This window comes from Dunckerocampus dactyliophorus, chromosome 10 (assembly GCF_027744805.1).
Source record: "Dunckerocampus dactyliophorus isolate RoL2022-P2 chromosome 10, RoL_Ddac_1.1, whole genome shotgun sequence".
Lineage (NCBI taxonomy): Eukaryota > Metazoa > Chordata > Actinopteri > Syngnathiformes > Syngnathidae > Dunckerocampus > Dunckerocampus dactyliophorus.
In genome coordinates this window covers 9315728-9336091 of record NC_072828.1, presented here as the reverse complement: position 1 = coordinate 9336091, position 20364 = coordinate 9315728, and the positions used below count along the sequence as shown (strand labels likewise).

General features: G+C 42.8%; 1 protein-coding gene across 1 annotated transcript; it reads left to right on the top strand.

Moving 5' to 3' along the window:
• Positions 1 to 369: 369 nt before the first annotated feature.
• LOC129188736 (nardilysin-like) lies at positions 370 to 19994 on the top strand. Its single transcript, XM_054789673.1, has 31 exons — positions 370 to 478; positions 1702 to 1877; positions 1955 to 2198; positions 2263 to 2344; positions 5389 to 5542; positions 5613 to 5686; positions 5790 to 5885; positions 6054 to 6176; positions 6248 to 6305; positions 6652 to 6725; positions 7395 to 7464; positions 7579 to 7656; positions 7723 to 7843; positions 8032 to 8090; positions 8163 to 8217; positions 8334 to 8438; positions 8567 to 8690; positions 8817 to 8903; positions 8977 to 9096; positions 10950 to 11001; positions 11088 to 11238; positions 13130 to 13257; positions 13402 to 13564; positions 13652 to 13683; positions 15175 to 15313; positions 18336 to 18383; positions 18652 to 18704; positions 18785 to 18868; positions 18944 to 19151; positions 19418 to 19507; positions 19645 to 19994. The coding sequence occupies exons 2-31, from the start codon at positions 1714 to 1716 to the stop codon at positions 19855 to 19857; spliced, it is 3249 nt and encodes a 1082-aa protein (XP_054645648.1). The 5' UTR covers positions 370 to 478; positions 1702 to 1713; the 3' UTR covers positions 19858 to 19994.
• Positions 19995 to 20364: the final 370 nt, after the last annotated feature.

Below are 20364 nucleotides of genomic sequence, written 5' to 3'. Positions count from 1 at the left end.
ATAAGTTAATTCCTCTCGTTTATACACGCACTAATATTTTTGGGAAAGAGGCACCAAAAATGTGAGAAGATCAAATACATTTCTTTTGGTGCCTTACTGTTTCCCAAGTATATTGGTGCTTGTGTGAATGTATAAACGAGAGGAATTAACTTCAATTTATTTGTAGAAAGGCGCTTCATGAAAGTAAGTACATTTACTTGTATTCATTTACAGCGCAGCCTTGACACATCCAATATGGCGGCGACGTTGACATATCGCAGCAGTGGACAAACCCGCCCGATGCGGCGTCTATCTATGTCTATGGTGTGGCGAAGAAAAAAGTCGAAGATGTCATTATTCTGACCAATCAGGTGCTGCATTGCACGGGCTAAACTTTTCTCTCAGCCAATCACAGGCTGTATTTTGGCTCCCCAATGAGGTTCCTTGCTGCGTTGAGCTCGGCACTTATTTAACTTCACTAAACCTCAAATAATCCTCGGTAAGGCACTCTTTAAGATATATTTTAATTAAATAAACGTACTATGTCATGTTCTTGACCTGATATGTGGCTTGGCGGGCTGCCGAACCACCGGACATGGGCTGAATTTGATTGTAGAGTTAAGATAGCTAGCTTGATTCTCATCAGGATTAGTGAAAGCTAACACTTGGGCTTCAGATCAAACCTGTCCCAGAGTATCGATTAGTGTTTTCATTTACTCAGGTTGGGACATGGCAGCCAGTTTTAACATATACAGGTATGAATAATGCTGTCATAGAGTTCTGTGCAGTGTGTTTCGCCTGAATTACGTTCGGAAATAACGGTTACTGTATGACACAATTTTAACATCAATCCTTCAATGTGACTGAGTATGGCGAATAGGAATTTTCAGAATACATTGGTGGAATCGGCATACGTTTAACGTTGTTGAATATCCACTTAATATAATGGCTACAAACAAAGGAGCTGATGTTTGTAAGTGGCAATAGTGAAGAAGAACGTACACTCTACTATTTGCTATTGCTATTAGTGAGGTGTGGATCGATACTGAAATATTGATACTTCCGATACGAGCTCTTCTTGCTCTGAAATCGATTCTCAAATAAAAATATCGATGCTTTCGATATTTCAGTCATTTGTGGTAATGTTTGTCTGAAACATTTGTCTGTTGAAACGTTGACCGATCGTAGACGGAGCCATGTGTGAATTGTGAATAAAGTTTTCATTCTTAAAGTAGTTCTTAATAATTAATATAAATATTAATTAATAATTAATATTATTCATTATTTATTTTAATAGTTTTATTATTTTACTTAATTTTTTATTATTTAAAATACAATTTTCACATATTTTATATGATTTTGTCCTGTCTTTTTCTCTTGTTGTATAATAGCTTGGTTATATTGTAACTCTGCCACACCTCAATATACTTCAGGGTTTAAAATAAATAAGTACATTAATAACATACGTTACTTATTAAATTATAAATGTGTTTAAATTCATAATTTATTTCGTGAGTTAATTACATGTCATTTTTTCTTTATGCTATGACATGAAATACAGTACTTTTTCAAATTTACCATCTACATTAGGTTAGTTTGCAAAGGATCGGTATCGCCCATATCAGCCTGAATTTTACTCAGTATCGGATTGGAAACAAATCAGTGGTATCGCACACTAATTTCTACGGGAGTGAATACTTGCATATTCTCCTACTCGTACAGTCCTTCGTCAAAATGCCTCAGACGAACAAGTCAGTCAGTGCTGGCAACACATCGGCTCAGGTCTGTGCTCCAGACCAGGGCGAGCCGCCACCTCAGCTTGCCAGGACTCTAGAGGCTGATGAGGACCAGGGAGACCCAGAGATCATTAAATCACCCAGTGACCCTAAGAAATACAGGTGGGAGGAAGACTGAGATGAAGAAGAACAGGAAGCAAGTGGTGAAGTCCCCTCTCATTTGATGTTTCTCCATGCAGATACATCCAGCTCAGTAACGGCCTGAGAGCGCTTCTCATCTCCGACTTCAGCAGGACTCATGAAAAAGCACACAGAGTTGACCAGAGGGATGCTGGGGATGATGAGGAGGGCAGTGAAGGTGACTCAGGTGAGGGATCGGAGGAGGATGAGGAGGAGAACACAGAGGAGGAGCAGGATAGCGACTTTGACGAGCTGGATGAGGACAACGCAGTGAAGAAGAAGAGAGGGAGCTCAGAGAAGCAGGTGGGAGACAAAGGATTACTGATCATTTACTTATTTTTCCATTAATGTTTTTTTGTGTGTCCAGGCTGCAGCTGCCCTGTGCATCAATGTGGGCAGCTTCAGTGACCCTGACGACCTCCCTGGCCTCGCTCACTTCCTGGAACACAGTAAGTCCTGAACATAATGGTTATGACTTGACCCAAACAATTAAAAAAAAAACAACATTCCTAAGCTCTTGTTTCAATTAGCTAATACAGTGGAACCCACTTAAGTCAGTACTGCTTATGTTGACAACCTGTCTTTGTAGACCAACTCGCCAAATCCCAGTCCCCCATGTTGTTCTTATTACAAAAAAGTGGTCGCACAAAAAGTAGCACAAACACCAACATACTCCATCAACATACAATTTGGGACCTAAAAGGGTTATTTTTATGAAAAATGGGTCAATTTAGGCAACGTGTTGCATGGTCTTGAGCTTGACTGAAAAGGACCGAAAGGACAAGATCACAGCCAAAATGAGTTTTCTCAGTAGGGTGGCTGGGCTAATCTCTCCCTGAGAAATAAGGTGAGAAGGACTGTCATCCAGCAGAAAACTCGGAGAAGAACCATTGCTCCTCTGCATTGAGAGGAGCCAGATGAGGTGGCTCGGGCATCTGGTCAGGATGTCTCCGTCCACCTCCTTTTATTACCGCCCATTCTCCTTATGTGTGCTCCCAAAAAAATCACAATTAAATGTGCAAGCAGTACCTAGTTTCAGTTTTTAATTTTGTTATGTGGACAACAGCTTCTGGATTTCTTATTTTTTGCATGTTTGTCACACTTAAATGTTCCACATCATCAAACAAATTGAAATATTAGTCAATCACAACACAACTGAACACAAAGTACAGTTTTTTAAAGTCAACTATTTATTATTAAGGGACAAAAAATCCAAAGTTACATGGCCATGTGTGGTTAAAAAGTCATTGCCCCCCCCTTTAAAAATAACTGTGGTTTGTCACAGCTCAATTTCTCAAGCCACACCCCACCTTGATTACTGCTACACCTGTTCTCAACCAATAAATCACTTAAATAGGACCTACTTGACAAAGTGAAGTAGACCAAAAAATCTTTCAAAACTTGATATCATGCCGAGATCAAAAGAAATTCAGGAACAAATGAGAAAGAAAGTAACTGAGATCTGTCGGTCTGAAAAAGGTTATAAAACCATTTCTAATGCTTTGGGACTCCCGTGAAACACAGTGAGAACAATTATTCACAAAACATGGAACAGTGGTGAACCTTCCCAGGAGTGGCCGGTCAACCAAAATGAACCCAAGAGCGCAGCGACGACTCATTCATGAGGTCACAAAAGACCCCACAACAACATCCACTGGGCAAAAACATCCTGCATCGAGTTCCAAGATGGAAACCACTGCTGAACAAAAAGAACATTAGGGCTCGTCTCAATTTTGCCAGGAAACCTCTTTATGATCCCCAAGACTTTGGGAAAATACCTTGTGGTCTGACGAGACAAAAATTCAACGTTTTGGAACATTACATCTGGAATAAATGTAACTCCGCATTTCAGAAAAAGAACATCATATCAACAACAAATATGGTGGTGGTAGTGTGATGGTCAGGGGCTGTGTTGCTGCTTCTGAACCTGGAAGACTTGCTGTGATAAATGGAACCATAAATTCTGCTGTCTACCAAAAAATCCTGAAGGAGAATGAATGTCCAGCCATCTGTTCGTGGCCTCAAGCTGAAACCAACTTGGGTTCTGCAGCAGGACTAGTCAAAGTCCTGACCTAAATCCTATTGAGATGCTCTGGCATGACCATGGAAAGGCGGTTCATGCTGGAAAACCTTCCAATGTGGCTGAATTACAACAATTCTGCAAAGATGAGTGGGCCAAAATTCCTCCACAGCACTGTAAGAGACTCATTGCTATTAAGTAAGTTATCGAAAATGCTTGATTGCGGTTGTTGCTGCCAAGGGTGGCCCAACCAGTTATTAGGTTTAGGGGGGAATCACTTTTTCACACAGGGCCATGTAATTTTGGACATTTCTCCCTTAATAATAAAAAGTTTCATTTAAAAACTGCATTTTGTGTTCAGTTGTGTTGTCATTAACTAATATTTGCATTTGTTTGATGATCTGAAACTTTTAACTGTGACAAACATGCACAAAAAAAAACTCAGGAAGGGGGCAAACTTTTTCACACCACTGTATGTCAATGTCGGTCAGGCAGTCTGAGGGGTGTCGACATTAACGGGTTGCACTTTATAGACTGTATTGGATATTTGCCTGTTGGGTAAAATATCAGGCATGCACTGGACCCAGAATTCCTGGCTGCACCCCTGCTACTGGCTATATGATATGAAAAAAGGAACCATAAAGTCACCTTAATTTCGACAAAAACATATTTTACTTACTTTTTGAAAACAACATACTGTATATCACTCTGAAACTTCAAGAGGACGAGATGCCTTCTTTAAGGAGCCTTTGGCGAACCCGTTGTCTTCTACCGCTCAGAAAGGCTGCTCATCTTGTCCGATGAAATCAATTATTTTTCCGGTTATTAGCTCAGCCGTCTGACTGTCACACACATACGGGAGAGTGTTAGCCACACGGCTGCGTTAGCGTGACCGCAAGCCTCCAAAACTCATCATATTCTGTTAAGTGTTGTTCTTCAAATGGCGTATTAAAGCTTTTTAATGTGCTACCCCCACCAGGTATTTTTTGTGGCATGTGTTAGCAGTTGTTAGCAAGCCATGATTGTTTTTGCTTTGAAGGAAGTGGGAGGATGACACTGCCAAAGATGTTAGTTAGGTCAAGACACTACACTGCTTGAAAGGGTCGCTGTGATTTGCAATAGTGCTAGCCACAGGTGATTGGCTTTGGTGATCACGTTGCCGGCGTTTTATCGGTATATGCTGATCACGCGATTTTTCCGTCTGCTGATATTGATTGGTGGCGAATCGACCAGAGCATCCCTACAAAATATATAGATTTTTTGTAGACAACTGAATGCCAACACCCATGGAAGACGATCATCCTCCCCAAAAAAAATCAAAGTTACAGTGGAACCTCTTAAGTCTGAAATTCAAATTTTCTAACTAAGAAACAAACTATTCATTATCATGGAAATTTCTTCAAATGTCAGACTTTGCAGTGGCATCTTTTCTTCTCTCCTTCACCTCCTCGTCCTTCCTTTCCTCTTCCACAGTGGTGTTCATGGGAAGTGAGAAGTATCCGGCGGAGAACGGCTTTGACGCCTTCCTCAAGAAGCACGGTGGCAGTGACAACGCCTCCACGGACTGCGAGCGAACCATCTTCCAATTTGACGTGCAGAGGAAACATTTCAAAGAGGCTCTCGACAGGTGAGCTCACCACCTCCTCCAGAATTTTACAAGTTCTGCTTGATGAGGGTTTGGACCTACTTTGTGTCAGGTGGGCGCAGTTCTTCATCTGTCCTCTCATGATTGAGGACGCTATTGACAGGGAGGTGGAGGCGGTGGACAGCGGTAAGTCCATGATGACCACCGGTTCTGTCCACTTTAAAAAATGCACGTATTAGCTTTTTAAGGTTATTGGTTAGTGTATTCTGTCTTGTCCTGTTCTGTTCAGAATACCAGTTAGCGAGGCCTTCAGACTCGCATCGTAAGGAGATGCTGTTTGGTAGCTTGGCCACCCCAGGACATCCGATGAGCAAGTTCTGCTGGGGTAAGAACCGCTCGGTCACCAAGGCTTTTCCACCTTTGGTCTTGTGTAAACTCTTTCTCCTCTGCAGACCCCATGCACATTTTCTTTTTTCATGCTGCTCTCAAAACAGCACCCATGCACGTGTTATTCTGCTCTGTGGAGGAACAAAAAAGTCTGATTTCATTTTAGGAAACGCTCAGACATTAAAACATGAGCCCAGAGAGAAAGGGATCAACACATACCAGCGGCTCCGAGACTTCTGGAGGAGATATTACTCTGCTCATTACATGACACTAACTGTTCAGTCTAAAGGTTTGTGTTTACAAATATGTCCTCTAAAGAGCCTTGGCACCATCTGTATACACTGTCTTCTTTCTGTTCAGAGACCCTGGACACTCTGGAGCAGTGGGTTAAGGAGATCTTCATCCACATCCCCAACAAGTAAGACGCCCACTCCAGCACATAATCACACTCAGCTGCTTCAACTTTCACTTCCTGTTCCACTTTTTCTGCACCCTGCCTTTGGGGTAGACACTTGCACAATTTCCCGCATTGGGGAAGAAGACAAAAAACAAGATGTCCTCCGTTGTTGTCCTTTGTTGCTGACACTGTGTCCACGCGATGATGTCACTGTTCTATTTACATAGCCGATCCTGTGTAGACACATACACACAAATAAAATAAAATAAAGTACTGTATATTTATTACCTACCTTGTGACTTAATGAGATGAAAGAAAGCATTGACATCAGGAAGACGGCGCCTGCTAAGTGCTGTTGTTGTTGCAGTGCTGAACCTTCAGTCGACTTTTCTCACCTGCAGCGGCCCTTCGACACACCGGCTTTCAACAAACTGTACCAAGGTATGAATAAGCCCCACTAATGAACTACTAATGATTTGAATCCAAGAAGTCTCCTTGAAACATCCCTTGAATTCTTGAAGTGCACAGTACAATAGTTTGAAATGCATAATAGTGATATGTGTGCTGTAAAGTCAAAAAAAGCTGGTCGCCATAGTTTAACCCAGGAACAGATTATTTTCCATTTATCCATTTCTACACCACGTGTCCTCATTAAGGTCAGAAGTGAGCTGGAACTTATCTCAGCTGATTTTGGGTGAGAGGCGGGGTACACCCTTGACTGGTCACCACACATACAGACAAACAACCATTCACACTCACCTTCACACTTATGGACAATTTAGACTTCAAGTCCCCACAATTTATCCTCCACATGTATGTTGTTTTTTTTTTTTTTTAAACATGACTACACCACCATTTCTGAGGTTCTTATTATTCCCATTAGTTCCAATGGGAACAATTGTTTCGAAATAAAAAAAATCAGAGGTCAAGCAGTGTCCTGCAGGGTTCCTCTGATTTCAGTTGTAATTCATCATTCATCAATCGATCAGCATGAGTGAGATGTTCTTAGAGCCAGCCCCACTGATGCTAATGCTACTGCAAATGCCAGGGTCTGTATCTCCTAAACATTATACTGTTGTATAGTATTTACACCTTGTGTGTGAATTGCAGTGGTTCCAGTGCGGAAGGTGCATGCTCTGACCATCAGTTGGGCTGTCCCTCCCCAAGGGAAACACTACAGGTAAGTTTACTACTTGTGTAACAGGTCTAATGTTGTGGTGCACCTTCACGTACCTAATAAAGTGACCATTACATAGACGTCCAGCTGACAGAAGATCTTTGTGTTTTGTGTCAGGGTGAAGCCTCTTCACTACATCTCCTGGCTGATTGGACATGAGGGCAGCGGCAGCATCTTGTCTCTGCTACGCAAGAAGTGAGCCCATTAGCGTGCACATGCAAGTTGTGGCATGTGCGTGATTGATGGTGCATGTGTATCCAGGTGCTGGGCTTTGGCTCTCTTTGGAGGAAACAGCGAGACAGGCTTTGACCAGAACACCACCTACTCCATATTCTCTGTTTCCATCACTCTCACCGATGAAGGCTACCAGAACTACTACCAGGTCAACACACGTGCACACTGGTGTCCTGTCAACTGAATCTAAGTCCATCCTAATCTTAAAGTGTCAGTGGTCACTGATTTTATGACGGTAAAGTCAACTAGCATCTGCACACTTAAAGGTTCCCGTTGAGGACCATTTTAGGGAGACCCTTGGACTGCACGCCCTCATCCACTCTGTCCTCCAATCAGGTGGTTGACTTGGTGTTCCAATACCTGAAGATGCTGCAGACTCTGGGCCCCCAGCAGAGGTCTGATTGCACACACACACTCAACATGCATCACTTTTGGACAATTTGCAGCTTGACTGTACTCCTTTTCAGGATCTACGAGGAAATTCAGAAGATAGAAGCCAACGAATTCCACTATCAGGAGCAGGTGGTGCAGCACCAGTGCACTCTGATGCTACGTTAATACTTGGATTGTCATGCAAGGACAAAAAGAGGTTAAAGGGACACTATGCAGTAACAACACTTGTGTCTTTCCATCCGCAGACGGACCCCATTGCGTTTGTGGAGAACATCTGTGAGAATATGCAGCTGTTTCCCAAGGAGGACTTCCTCACGGGAGACCAACTCATGTTTGAATTTGACCCAAACGTGAGCCAAAACCACAAATTTCTGCATTTATTCATTGTCTTTTTGTAAGCCCAAAGAAGGGGGCTTACTTTAATTCAATTGTCAGGGATGGGGCCTAAACCTGTTGTGTGTATGTGTGTGTTTTTCAGGTGATTGGTGCTGCTCTAACTTTGTTGACCCCTGACAGAGCCAACCTGCTTCTGCTGTCTCCAGAACACGAAGGTCGCTGCCACCTGAGGGAGACATGGTTTGGTACCTCTTACAGCATAGAGGGTAGGCCACACACACGCATACATTTCATGTGTGTTTACACCTGTGTTGTGTACAGTAAGTGAGTTGAATGTTCTTCATTCTGCTAATTATGTTTGCCCTGGATGGGTGCTTGTTTTGTCTCTTCAGACATCTCAGCCGAGTGGGCTCAGCGCTGGGCAGGAGATTTTGAAGTCAGCCCTGAACTTCACCTTCCTGCTGAGAACAAATTCATCGGTCAGAGCACGTACACGTTAAAAACATGTGGCGCTATGCCGTTTATGTACTAATTTTTTTTTTCTCACTGCAGCATCCGATTTCACTCTGCAGTTGTCTGACTGTCCTGACTCTGAGTTTCCTGTCAAGATTGTCGACCACGAGCGAGGCTGTCTGTGGTACAAGAAAGACAACAAATTCAAGATCCCAAAAGGTAAATGAAACCACAACTACAGTCGTCCTTCGTTTATTGCTGTTAATTGTTTCCAGACCCGACCGCCATAAGTGAATTTCTGCGAAGGATTCAAGATTAATAAATAGAATATTTTTGTAGTGAGAGAGTAGAAAACCTTTTTAGGACCTTCTAAAAATGTTTTTTTTTAACATTATTACAGCCAGATAGACATGAATTAACACTCCTATTAGGGGTGGAAGAAGTAATCGTTTCTTAGACATTGACGATTATTAATCGTTTCATAAATGTCAATAACCCATGCTGACGGAACAAAAAAAAAAAAAACGGAACAAAAAGACGGAAAATGGAAATGCCGCCTGGATAGTTTATGGTGGTGTATGACGCTCCCAAAATGGCTGAGCGTAAACTCCGATCCGCACCCGCTGGATTTAAAGCAAGCGTCTGGAAACACTTTGGCTTTCACGTAGTTGAAGGTAAAAATGAGCTGGACAAGAGCCAGACAATATGCAAGTTTTGACATACAAGCTTGAAATATTTTGGGAACACGACAACTATGAGAAACCACATAGCACGTTTCCACCTGAACCAGGAGGAAAAACAGCCAGCTGAAGTTGCTGCCACCCAGAGAACCATCGAGCAGGTGATAACTAATTCTCCACCCAGCTCGGAAAAGGCGAAGTGAATCACAAAGTCAATCGCAACTTTTTTTTTGCAAAGGATTTGTGGCCGTATTCGATTGTTGAGAGGCAGGGCTTTCGTGCTTTGTTGCGCACTTGGGAACACAGATAAAACATCCCATTGCAATGTTATTTCACTGACACTGCAGTTGTGAATAAGAGCAGCCTAGTTTTTTTTGGTTGTTCATAATATACTAATGTCTGCAAAAATTATTCTTGTATGAGAGCCGCTGGTACAGAAATCTATATTTTGTATGAAAGATATTTTTGACTCCTATACAGCAAAAATATTATTTTGTCATTATTTTGTCAGGGATGCTATGCTGAGGATTTTAGTTTGAATTCAGAAGTCTCTTATTTATTTGTGAATAATGGCAGATTTTTTAGTTTGGTTATTTAGAATATGCTGAAGTTTGTTAATTTTATACATGCTGCTACTGGTGCACTTTACTTTTCCTGCTTGTTCTGTGCAATGGGAAATATGTTGGTAGATGTAACCTTCCAATTATTAAAAAATAATGGAAGTAACTTAATCTGTTTCATGTTTATTTTATTTGTGGATCATTACGAATATACTTTGTTTTAGTAGCACACAGTGAGTAAAAAAAAATTATATATAGAAAAAAAACTATGCATGAAAAAACTGACTAACTATTGATCACAAAAAATATGCATCGATAATCGTTTTCTCATCACATCTTAGGCCTCTGAATCGTAATCGCATCAAATTGTGAGGTGGCCAGAGATTCCCACCCCTAACTCCTACAGTGGCCTTTATACTCGTATTACCTAATTTAATTTTTATTTATTCTAAACTTAAGAATGGTTTTGAAACTGAGTGCTGAAGAAGGACAAAGAAAGAAGCCACAAACATACCACTTCCACACAGAATAGGAGGAGAAAGTTTTTTTCACTATGTCATGTTGGACTCCATGGCTCGCACCCATGGCTGCAAGTTAAGGTAGTGTAATGTAAGGCAATGTCTCGTCAATGTAACATTACTGAAATCGACTGACCAGAATACTACATATGACTTGTCTTTCAATATTTTTGACTAATAGGCATAGTCAACCACGAAACAGCAATCATTTATTAACAAATATTTGAAAAACGGGAGCGATGTTTGAACTGCGATGTAGTGAAAGACAACTGTACTCTTTATTTGCAAATACATACTGTATTTCTTTCTTTCAGCATACATTCGTTTCAACTTGATCTCACCCATGATTCAGAAGAGTCCAGAGAAGTAAGAAACATACCCGAAGACAAGGTGATCCTCTTAAAGTCTTCTTTCACTCACACACACACTCCGTTGTGATGTTTCCCCTCTAGTCTGGTGCTGTTTGACCTCTTTGTGAACATCCTGGCTCACAACCTGGCAGAGCCAGCCTACGAGGCCGATGTAGCCCAGCTAGAATACAAGCTGGTGGCTGGCGAGCACGGCCTGGTGGTGCGACTGAAGGGCTTCAACCACAAACTTCCAGTGAGAGCACACACACATACACACAAATGCCCTCACTAACTCGTTAACTGTCCAGCCATTCATTAAAGTGAGGGTTCGGATTTTTTGACATGAAGTTGTATGACATCCCCATCAGCAGTGGACGTACCCCCCCATTTGGTCCCGCGAGTCCAGTTCTGGTTGGATTTCTGTGACGAGGAACGTAGTTTTGTTTAGTTGCTGGGTCATTTAAGTAAAGAGTTTGGCTTCTCAAAACAATATGGTCCACTGCCGATGGGGATGTCGTACAACTTCATGTCAAAAAAACCGAACTATCCCTTTAAGGTCATGCGGGAGGTGTGGTGGTTGGATAGTTCAAAGGTCAGCTGAAACATGACTCTACACACGATTTTGAGGTTGAAATTCCCAGTCTCTTTCATAACTTTGAGAATCAACTAGACTTAAAGGGCTGCTGTTTTTTTTTTATTATGGCCGTTTTGGAAAGTGTGTGGAATGAAGACACTCAAAATGCGATGTCTTTTATTCAGTCCCATTCAGTCTTTTATTCAGTCCCATGAACTGTTGACAGTATCATCCAGCTGTGTTTGCTCTCAAGTAAGTCCAGTTTCAAATGGACTGAACTTATCATGTACTTTTCTCAAGGTACTCGCAAATGTCCTGACTACGGATGCTCCGATCTATCGGGCACCAATCAGTATCGACTGATTTCCATGAAAATCACGTGATTGGTATATGCAGGTAGATGCCTTTCTACGCTGATTACAAAAGCCACCCCCCCTTATTAATTACTTACTAATGTTATTAGTAAGTATTAGGGATGTGCGTGTACACCACTATCTTTATCTGTATCTGAATCTGTTCACCCATCTAAATGATCTGTATCCATAGCTGTACTTACAGTGGGGGGGGGCATATACATGAAATGGGCATGGTATAACCAGAAATGGGTGGGGCTTAAATCTGTGCATTATTTGAAGTTTGAAATTGACATGGATTGATCAGAAGTTGCTATATGTATTGTTTATTATTCGGCTACAAGTGTTCTGTGTATGTATGTAAGTGATCTGTAAAACTTTATTATGTAATTATTTTTTAATGATCTGTGTGAAGTTGCTGATTCATTTGAACATACAGTGATGGCAAACAGTGAAATAATCGGTCAGCCTTGTTCACTGTAGTTTTCTCAAAAGCACTGCCTTCCGTACTACAAGCAAAGTTTTCCAACTGACAGAATGCAAGTAAGCAAGCAAGCAGACAGAAAAAAAACAAAAAAAACACTGGCAGTAACTGACGTGACACAAGCCGTTTACAGCCCTGTCTTGTCAAGTGCACCGCATACGTAACAACACAAGTTAACCAAGTAACTTTTGATACGAGCTGAGCTTAGGAAAACCTGAAAAAACAGAAATGCGTACGTAACAATACAAGGCATGGCTCCTCTTTCTGTCAGGAGCAAGTCTGTCTAGGGAGGGACAGTCGCTATGTGTGACTGGCCAATCACAGAGCATGAAAAGTGAATACATAAGTAGTTACCCATTGAGGATCTTCCTTCTTCACGATTACGGATAATGATGAGCTGTACTCATTCCATGCTCGTACTCGCCAAAAATGCATTATCCGTAACTGATACTCGTTTAAAACAAATATCTGGCTTATCCCTAGTAAGTACCTATTTTTTGGGCCCCCTAGAAGTCAGGAGACCTTGGAATTGTTGGCACCCCTGGCCAATAGAACTCATCATAAATAAATTGAAAAATGTTTAATTAATTCATGCATCTCTATCGTATTGGCCAATTTCAGTCCTGAATGATAGCATAAAACCCTGAACGGAGCATCCCTAGTCCTGACTGATATTAGACTCAGCCACCAGCAGATTGTGACACCAGTCCACTTCCTTCCTGCATCTCGCCAGCTGCTGCTGAAGCTGATCGTGGATCACCTGGCAGACTTCAGCACAGAGCCGGACGTTTTTGCTATGTTTTCAGAGCAGATGAAGAAGACATACTTCAACATCCTCATCAAGCCAGAGCGCCTGGGGAAGTACGTATGTTTGGAAAACACTTACACAAGGGGGACATCGTGTTCATCAACTCACCTCATGTCTTCTTCATATGGGCTAAAGCTAAGCTAACTAGCTTTAAATAGGTCTAGCGATCATTGTGGATGTTGTCTTCCTTTCTGCAGGGATGTCCGTCTGTTGATTCTGGAGCACGGTCGCTGGTCTGTTATTCAGAAGTACCAGGCCATCATGAAGGGCTTGAACATCCATGACCTCATGACCTTCGTTGTTGGACTGACAGCAGAGTTATACACTGAGGGGCTGGTGCAGGGGAACTTCACCAGCTCGGTGAGATTTCTTCTTCCTGCAGACATGCAGACTGTCCATCACAAAGAATTTGACGTCTTGGGACTAATTTGATGTTTGCTCCAACAGGAGTCCAAGGAATTCCTGCACTACTTCACTGAGTAAGTGCACAGTTGTCTTTTTAGTGTTAGTGATTAGTTAGCCATTGTCTAATCATGTCTGTAGGAACCGGGGAACTAACTCCTGCCTGGAGTCTGTTTTTTATTGGCCCTTGGCATGTTGTAAACAAAAACTAATTATTGAGATATATCATTATACACTAAGTCCCCAACTAACAAACACAATTGGTTCCTGACGCTGCAGGTTTTCTCTCCAACCAGTTTCTTCAGCAAGTGATTTAATTGATGAGCTCCTTCCCTCAAATTGAAGGTGTTGATCATTAAAATCACCTGCTCTAGTGACTGGCTGGAAAGAAAACCTGCAGTGTCTCGGCCCTCCATGGCACGAGGTTGACACCCCTGCTGTAAAGTATCGAATGGGGTACAAACGGCGTGCTCCGAGATGTTATCAGCGACAAGTGCAGACGAACTGAGAAAGATCGCGCGAGAGGGATGCTGCTACCCACCATTCGTAGCGGCGGAATGCAAAAATAGCGCCTTTGTATTTCGAAAAAATTTAAATGACAAAAATATGGCAATTTTCGAAAAAAATCATGAAAAAAATAGACCAGTCGGCTTGTGTTCGTATCTACGAGGTTTTGCACGTCGAATGTTTGTTAGTAGGGGACTTAGTGTACAGTATATGATATGATGCACGGTGGCAGAGTGGTTAGCATGTTGCCCACACAGTCAGGAGATCGGGAAGACCTGGGTTTGAATGGTCGAATGGGTTCTATGTGGAGATTGCATGTTCTCCCCGTGCGTGCGTGGGTTTTCTCTGGGTACTCCAGTTTCGTCCCACATTCCAAAAACATGCATGTTAGGTTAATCGGTGACTCTTAATTGTCCATTGGTATGAATTAGAGCTTGAATAATTGTTTGTCTGTATGTGCCCTCGCGACCAATCCAGGGTTTACCCCGCCTCTCGCCCTAAGTCTAGGCTCCAGCATACCCCCACAACCCTAATGAGGATAAGCGGTATAGAAAAGAATGGATTGATTATTAGATGTTACACTAATTTGCGTTGTCACCTATAACACAAAGCTAAGATGAGAATGTTTTGATAGCTTAGCATATATTGACCTACATTGGATTGGTTTTAGCATATGTCAGTACTGGGTAGCTGCGGTTCACTGAGGGAAAGATCAATTACAGCAAGTGTACTGTGAAGCAGAACATGATCCCCTCCCTTGGGAAACTGGGCCGCATGGCAATTTTCGAACATAAGGAGGCCACACACTCACCTCCAAGATGACAAACACCTTGATGAAGAAGCTGAAGGTGAAAATGATGTAGTGGCCAAGTACATCATTTACTGACCTGAACCTAATAGAGCACCTGTGGGGCATCCTCAAGCAAAAGTAAGCAGGGTGTATCTGAACATCCACCTGGTCCACCAATGAGAATATATCCTCTAATAAAATGTTTCACGAAGTGTGAGGGGTGTATTTCCTTTTTTGAGATACTCTAAGCCCTCATTTTGCGTCATTCCAGGAAGCTGCAGTTCCAGCCTTTGCCAGCAGAGGTCCCTGTCTTGTTCCAAGTGGTGGAGCTGCCTCGGAAACATAACCTCTGCAAGGTCAAGTCTCTCAACAAGGGGGACGCCAACTCAGAGGTCACAGTGTACTACCAGGTCATGACCCCACTCCACATAACAGCTGACATCTGTTCTGAGTGTATTTTTACTTTAAAGTACTTGTGCTCTACTTCCTAATTCTTTCAGAAATGGCAAAATACCTTTTTATACAATTATGGGCATTATTTTACTTGCATCTTCACGAAATCACTAAATGGCCCACATGTTTTGATGGCCTTTTGCACTGTGCTCGTTGTGTGTCCACTGGGAACACTCATTATTCATACTCCTACCGTCAGGCAAACGCTACAGGAGTTTGAAGATTCAAGATTCAAGAGTTTTATTGTCATATGCACAGTAAAACAGGCAGTTATACTATGCAATGAAATTCTTATTCTGTTTATTCTCCCAAGAAAAGAAAAAAAACACAAGAAAGAATAAGAACATAAGAAACATATGAACCAATAAATTAAGCAACAACAACAGAAGAGACATTAATACAAATAAATAATACAAATAAATAAAGTGCTATGAGTGTGTGCGTGTGTTGCGTGCGGCGTGTGTGAGTGCTTCGTTGAGAAGCCTGATGGCCTGTGGGTAAAAGCTGTTTGCCAGCCTTGTGGTTCCTCTGTCTTCTCAGGAAGTACAGTCTCCTTTGGGACTTCTTCATAATTTGTAGGGTATTGTGAGACCAGGTGAGGTCCTCGCTGATGTGTGTGCCAAGGAACTTGAAGGTTTTCACCCTCTCCACCTCAGTCTCATCAATAAACAGGGGTTTATGCGGCTCCTTTTCCCTTGTTCTTGGGTCGATGATCATCTCTTTAGTCTTATCTGTATTGAGAAGGAGATTGTTATCACGACACCAAGCTATGAGGTCCACCACCTCTCTTCTGTATGATGTTTCAACCCCACCAGTGATCAGTCCGATGACTGTAGTGTCATCCGCAAATTTAATGATGCTGGTGTTGTTCTGGGAGGCCACGCAATCGTAGGTGAAGAGCGTGTAGAGGAGCGGACTCAGCACACACCCCTGTGGGGTCCCAGTGCTCACAATTCTTGAGCTGGATGTGCAATTGTGGACTCTTGACTGACTGGGGCCTGCCTGTTAGAAAGTTCAGCACCCAGTTACAGAGGGAGGGTGACAGGCCAAGTGTGAGGAGCTTATTTGTGAGTTTGTGGGGGCTGACTGTATTAAAAGCAGAGCTATAGTCTATAAATAGCATTCTGACGTATGTGTCCTGGCCCTGTAGGTGAGAAAGGGCTGTGTGGATGGCAGTGTTGACTGCATCATCCCTGGACCGGTTCTGGCGATATGCAAACTGTAGAGGGTCCACAGTTGCCGGGATGCTATTTTTGATGTGGGTCATGACTATACTTTCAAAACACTTCATTACAATAGGAGTGAGTGCTATAGGGCGATAGTCATTTAAGCAGGTCACGTTGCTCTTCTTGGGTACGGGCACTATGGTGGTGGACTTAAAGCAGGTCGGTACAGATGCTTGTGCAAGCGACAGGTTAAATATGTCAGCAAGCACATCAGCTAGCTCTGATGAGCAAACCCGCAGTGCACGTCCTGGGATGTTGTCTGGGCCTGCTGCTTTTCGTGGGTTTGTTTTGTTTAGAACCCTGCGCACATCAGCTGATGTCACCATGAGAGGTGAGTCCTGTGTGCTCCCAAAGTCCAGCCATCCTCTCTGCTCATCAGGAGTTTGGGTGTCAAAGCGGGCGTAGAACTCAGCTCGTCTGGAAGTGTGGTTTGGCTGGATGTGGCTACGCTACTCCGCTGTCGATAGTCTGTGATGTGCTGGAGCCCCGCCCACATGCGCCAAAGGTCTGAGGTGGAATAGTAGCCCTCCAGCTTCTGTCTGTACTGCCTTTTGGCCTCCCGTATGGACCTCCTCAGGTCATATCTGGCCTTTTTGTAGTCCTCAGCGGTGCCCATGACAAATGCAGTCGAACAGGCACGTAGCTTAGCCCTTACATCACAGTTCATCCACTGTTTTTGGTTAGAGTATTTTCTGTAATACTTGGTGGTGGTAACAGTCTCTATGCATGTGCTAATGTAGCCAGTAACAGCAGATGCGTATTCATCCAAATCAACAGTACAATCTTCCCTCTCCGCTGCAGTTTTAAACACATCCCAGTTTGTGCAGCCAAAGAAGTCCTGAAGTACTTGATCAGTTTCTTCATTCCACACTTTAACTGCTGTACTTACAGGGGGAGCTTGTTTGAGAAGTTGTCTGTATGTTGGATAAAGGAATATGGAGATGTGGTTGGCCTTTCCGAAGTGGGGTCTTGGAATAGCCTTCAAAGCACCTTTCATGTTGCTGTAGACTTGGTCCAGGATGTTATTTTCCCTTGTGGGAAAGCTCACATGCTGGTAATATTTGGGGAGGACAGTCCTGAGGTTACAGTGGTTGAAATCGCCAGATATAATGAATACAGCGTTTGGGTGTTTGGTCTCATGTTTATCAATGATGTCATGCAGGAAGCCTAGTGTGTTAGCGGTGTTAGCTCGTGGTGGAATGTAAACAGCAACACAGCGCTAAACTCACGAGGCAAATAAAAAGGTCTGTATTTCACCATCAGCAGCTCAATGTCCTGCGAGCTGCTTTTCCATTGTCTGTACGTCTGTGCACCACCGTTTGTTTACGTAAACACAGACGTTGCCACCTCTGTGTTTACCAGACGCTAAAGTCCGATCTCCCTGGTACCACAAGGCTGGCAAACAGCTTTTACCCACAGGCCATCAGACTTCTCAACGAAGCACTCACACACGCCGCACGCAACACACGCACACACTCATAGCACTTTATTTATTGATTTATTTATTTGTATTATTTAACAGTATTAATGTCTCTTCTGTTGTTGTTGCTTAATTTATTGGTAAATATGTTTCTTATGTTCTTATTCTTTTCCCTGTGTTTGTCTTTCCTTTCTTGGGATAATGAACAGAATAAGAATTTCATTGCTTAGTATAACTGTCCGTTTTACTATGCATATGACAATAAAACTCTTGAATCTTGAATCTTGAAGCATTCATTAGACAAACTAAATGGGCATGTCCTCTGTGTTTCAGACGGGACTGAAGAAGCTGCGTGAGCATGCCTTGATGGAGCTGCTGGTGGTGAGTTTGCTTCTTTTAGTAATTAAAATGCACAGCACACATTTAACAAGTATCCAGATGCAATACAGTGCAAATATGTCATAAATATGCCATAAGACAAGATTGTAACACTAAAGTAGCCGCCTTCTCCAAACTCCCAGGACCAGGCTCTGTATTATGGCTAATCACACTGACTCGAAAATGAAAAAAGTATGGCGCTGTGTTGCGATGGTGCTGATGCTGTATTGCCTCGTGTGTTTATATCACGACTGATGTTTTTCATTTGCAGATGCACATGGAGGAGCCATGCTTTGACTTCCTCAGAACCAAAGAGACACTCGGGTCAGAAACATCTTGAAGTTATTGTTTCACATTTTGGAATATGTCTTCTTCCTTTTTACATGATGTGCTTTGACCTCCAGGTACCAGGTGTACCCCACCTGCAGGAACACCTCGGGAGTGCTGGGTTTCTCCATCACTGTGGCAACACAGGCCACCAAGTTCAGGTGAGCACCTCAGGCATGCCTTTCGCAGGTTAAAGGTTGCACACAAGTTAAAGGTCAGCCATTTTCTTCTGGCAGCACTGAGTTTGTTGAGTCAAAGATCGAGGAGTTCTTGGTGGCTTTCGGAGAGCGTCTGTCAGCTCTGAGCGAGGAGGTCTTCAGGACCCAGGTGACAGCGCTCATCAAGCTGAAGGAGTGTGAGGACACGCACCTCGGAGAGGAAGTGGACCGCAACTGGTTTGAGGTGGTCACACAGCAGTACGTCTTTCCGCGGCTCAACAAGGAGGTGGGACGCCAACATTTAAAACACAAACACCGTCACTATCACTTTTATTGTCAACATAAGACTAAACATTTTAGAAATGCAAACATTAAAAACGCTGACAGATACCAACAGTATATCACCAAATGATGAACAATGGATAACAGCAATAAACACTAGAAAAGAGAGCAATCTTAAAGGAGCAAGATGTTGGAAATAAGTTTAAAGACTGTCTGTCTATGGCGTTACTGGTGACCATTCTAGTGGTTCTTGTGGTGCGTGTACTACAGATCGAGGCCCTGAAAGGTTTCACACAGGAGGAGCTGGTCTCTTGGTTCCTGGAGCATCGCAACAGCAGCAGCAGGAAGCTCAGTGTGCACGTAAGACAACACCTACACCTTATTCTGCTCAGGTTTCCACTGGTGCTGCTTTCCACTTCCTGTTTGCTGTGATGCCAGCAGGAAGTAGTTAAAAGTAACATCCACACTGTCATGTGTTCATTTCCTATCGGGGTCAGGTGGTGGGATTTGGCGTGGAGGAGAGCGACACACCAGAACAGAACACTGTCTGCACTGCGGGCAGCCTCCCCTCCTCATCCTACGGTGAGGTCAGCGAGCTGATCTTCCTGCCCGCCTCCTTGCCATCGCTCCAGGATGCCACTCTGATTGGTGACATCCGGGCCTTCACCTCCTCCCTCCCACTGCACCCGTACCACAAAGTCCTCTGTTAGGTGGCGCACACTCTTCATGTTTTTGTTGGAGCACGTACAATAACCATGGCAACAGTTAGCGCTCTGCATTATTTTTAACTGTTATTTTCTTTCAAGTGTCACACAGCTAATTAAAGTCTTTTAAAAACATTCTTCTTTTCTTTTCTATGCAGACACAACATTTTCACCTTAAATGTTCAAATATTTGATAGCAAACTTAGCAAAACCATTGGTTTTTTTTTTTTATTTTAATAGTAATGATTAGCTCACTAGCTACAGCTAGCATAATCTGTTTAAGAGTATCAAGTCAGCACAAACTTTGATGGTGCAGTTAAACAAATCCTTTCAATTCACTTTTTTGTCATTTTATTACAGTAAATGTTGTTTATTAAGGGTCTCACAGTGTGAAGGTCTTCTCTCTGATCATTCCTAACATCCAACAGTTTAACAATGAGGACAGTACTTTCAGTGTTAGTGCAGACCTGCCAACATGTACAAATTTGTCGTACTCAACATGCAGTTTCACTA

Bases quoted from the DNA above. Each gene is read 5' to 3' on its own strand.
- LOC129188736 (XM_054789673.1), top strand. From the start codon at position 1,714: ATGCCTCAGACGAACAAGTCAGTCAGTGCTGGCAACACATCGGCTCAG. The intron at 6,306-6,651 runs GTAAGACGCCCA...TTGTTGTTGCAG, and splicing joins TTCATCCACATCCCCAACAA to TGCTGAACCTTCAGTCGACT. The intron at 8,904-8,976 runs GTCAGAGCACGT...TTCTCACTGCAG, and splicing joins TGCTGAGAACAAATTCATCG to CATCCGATTTCACTCTGCAG.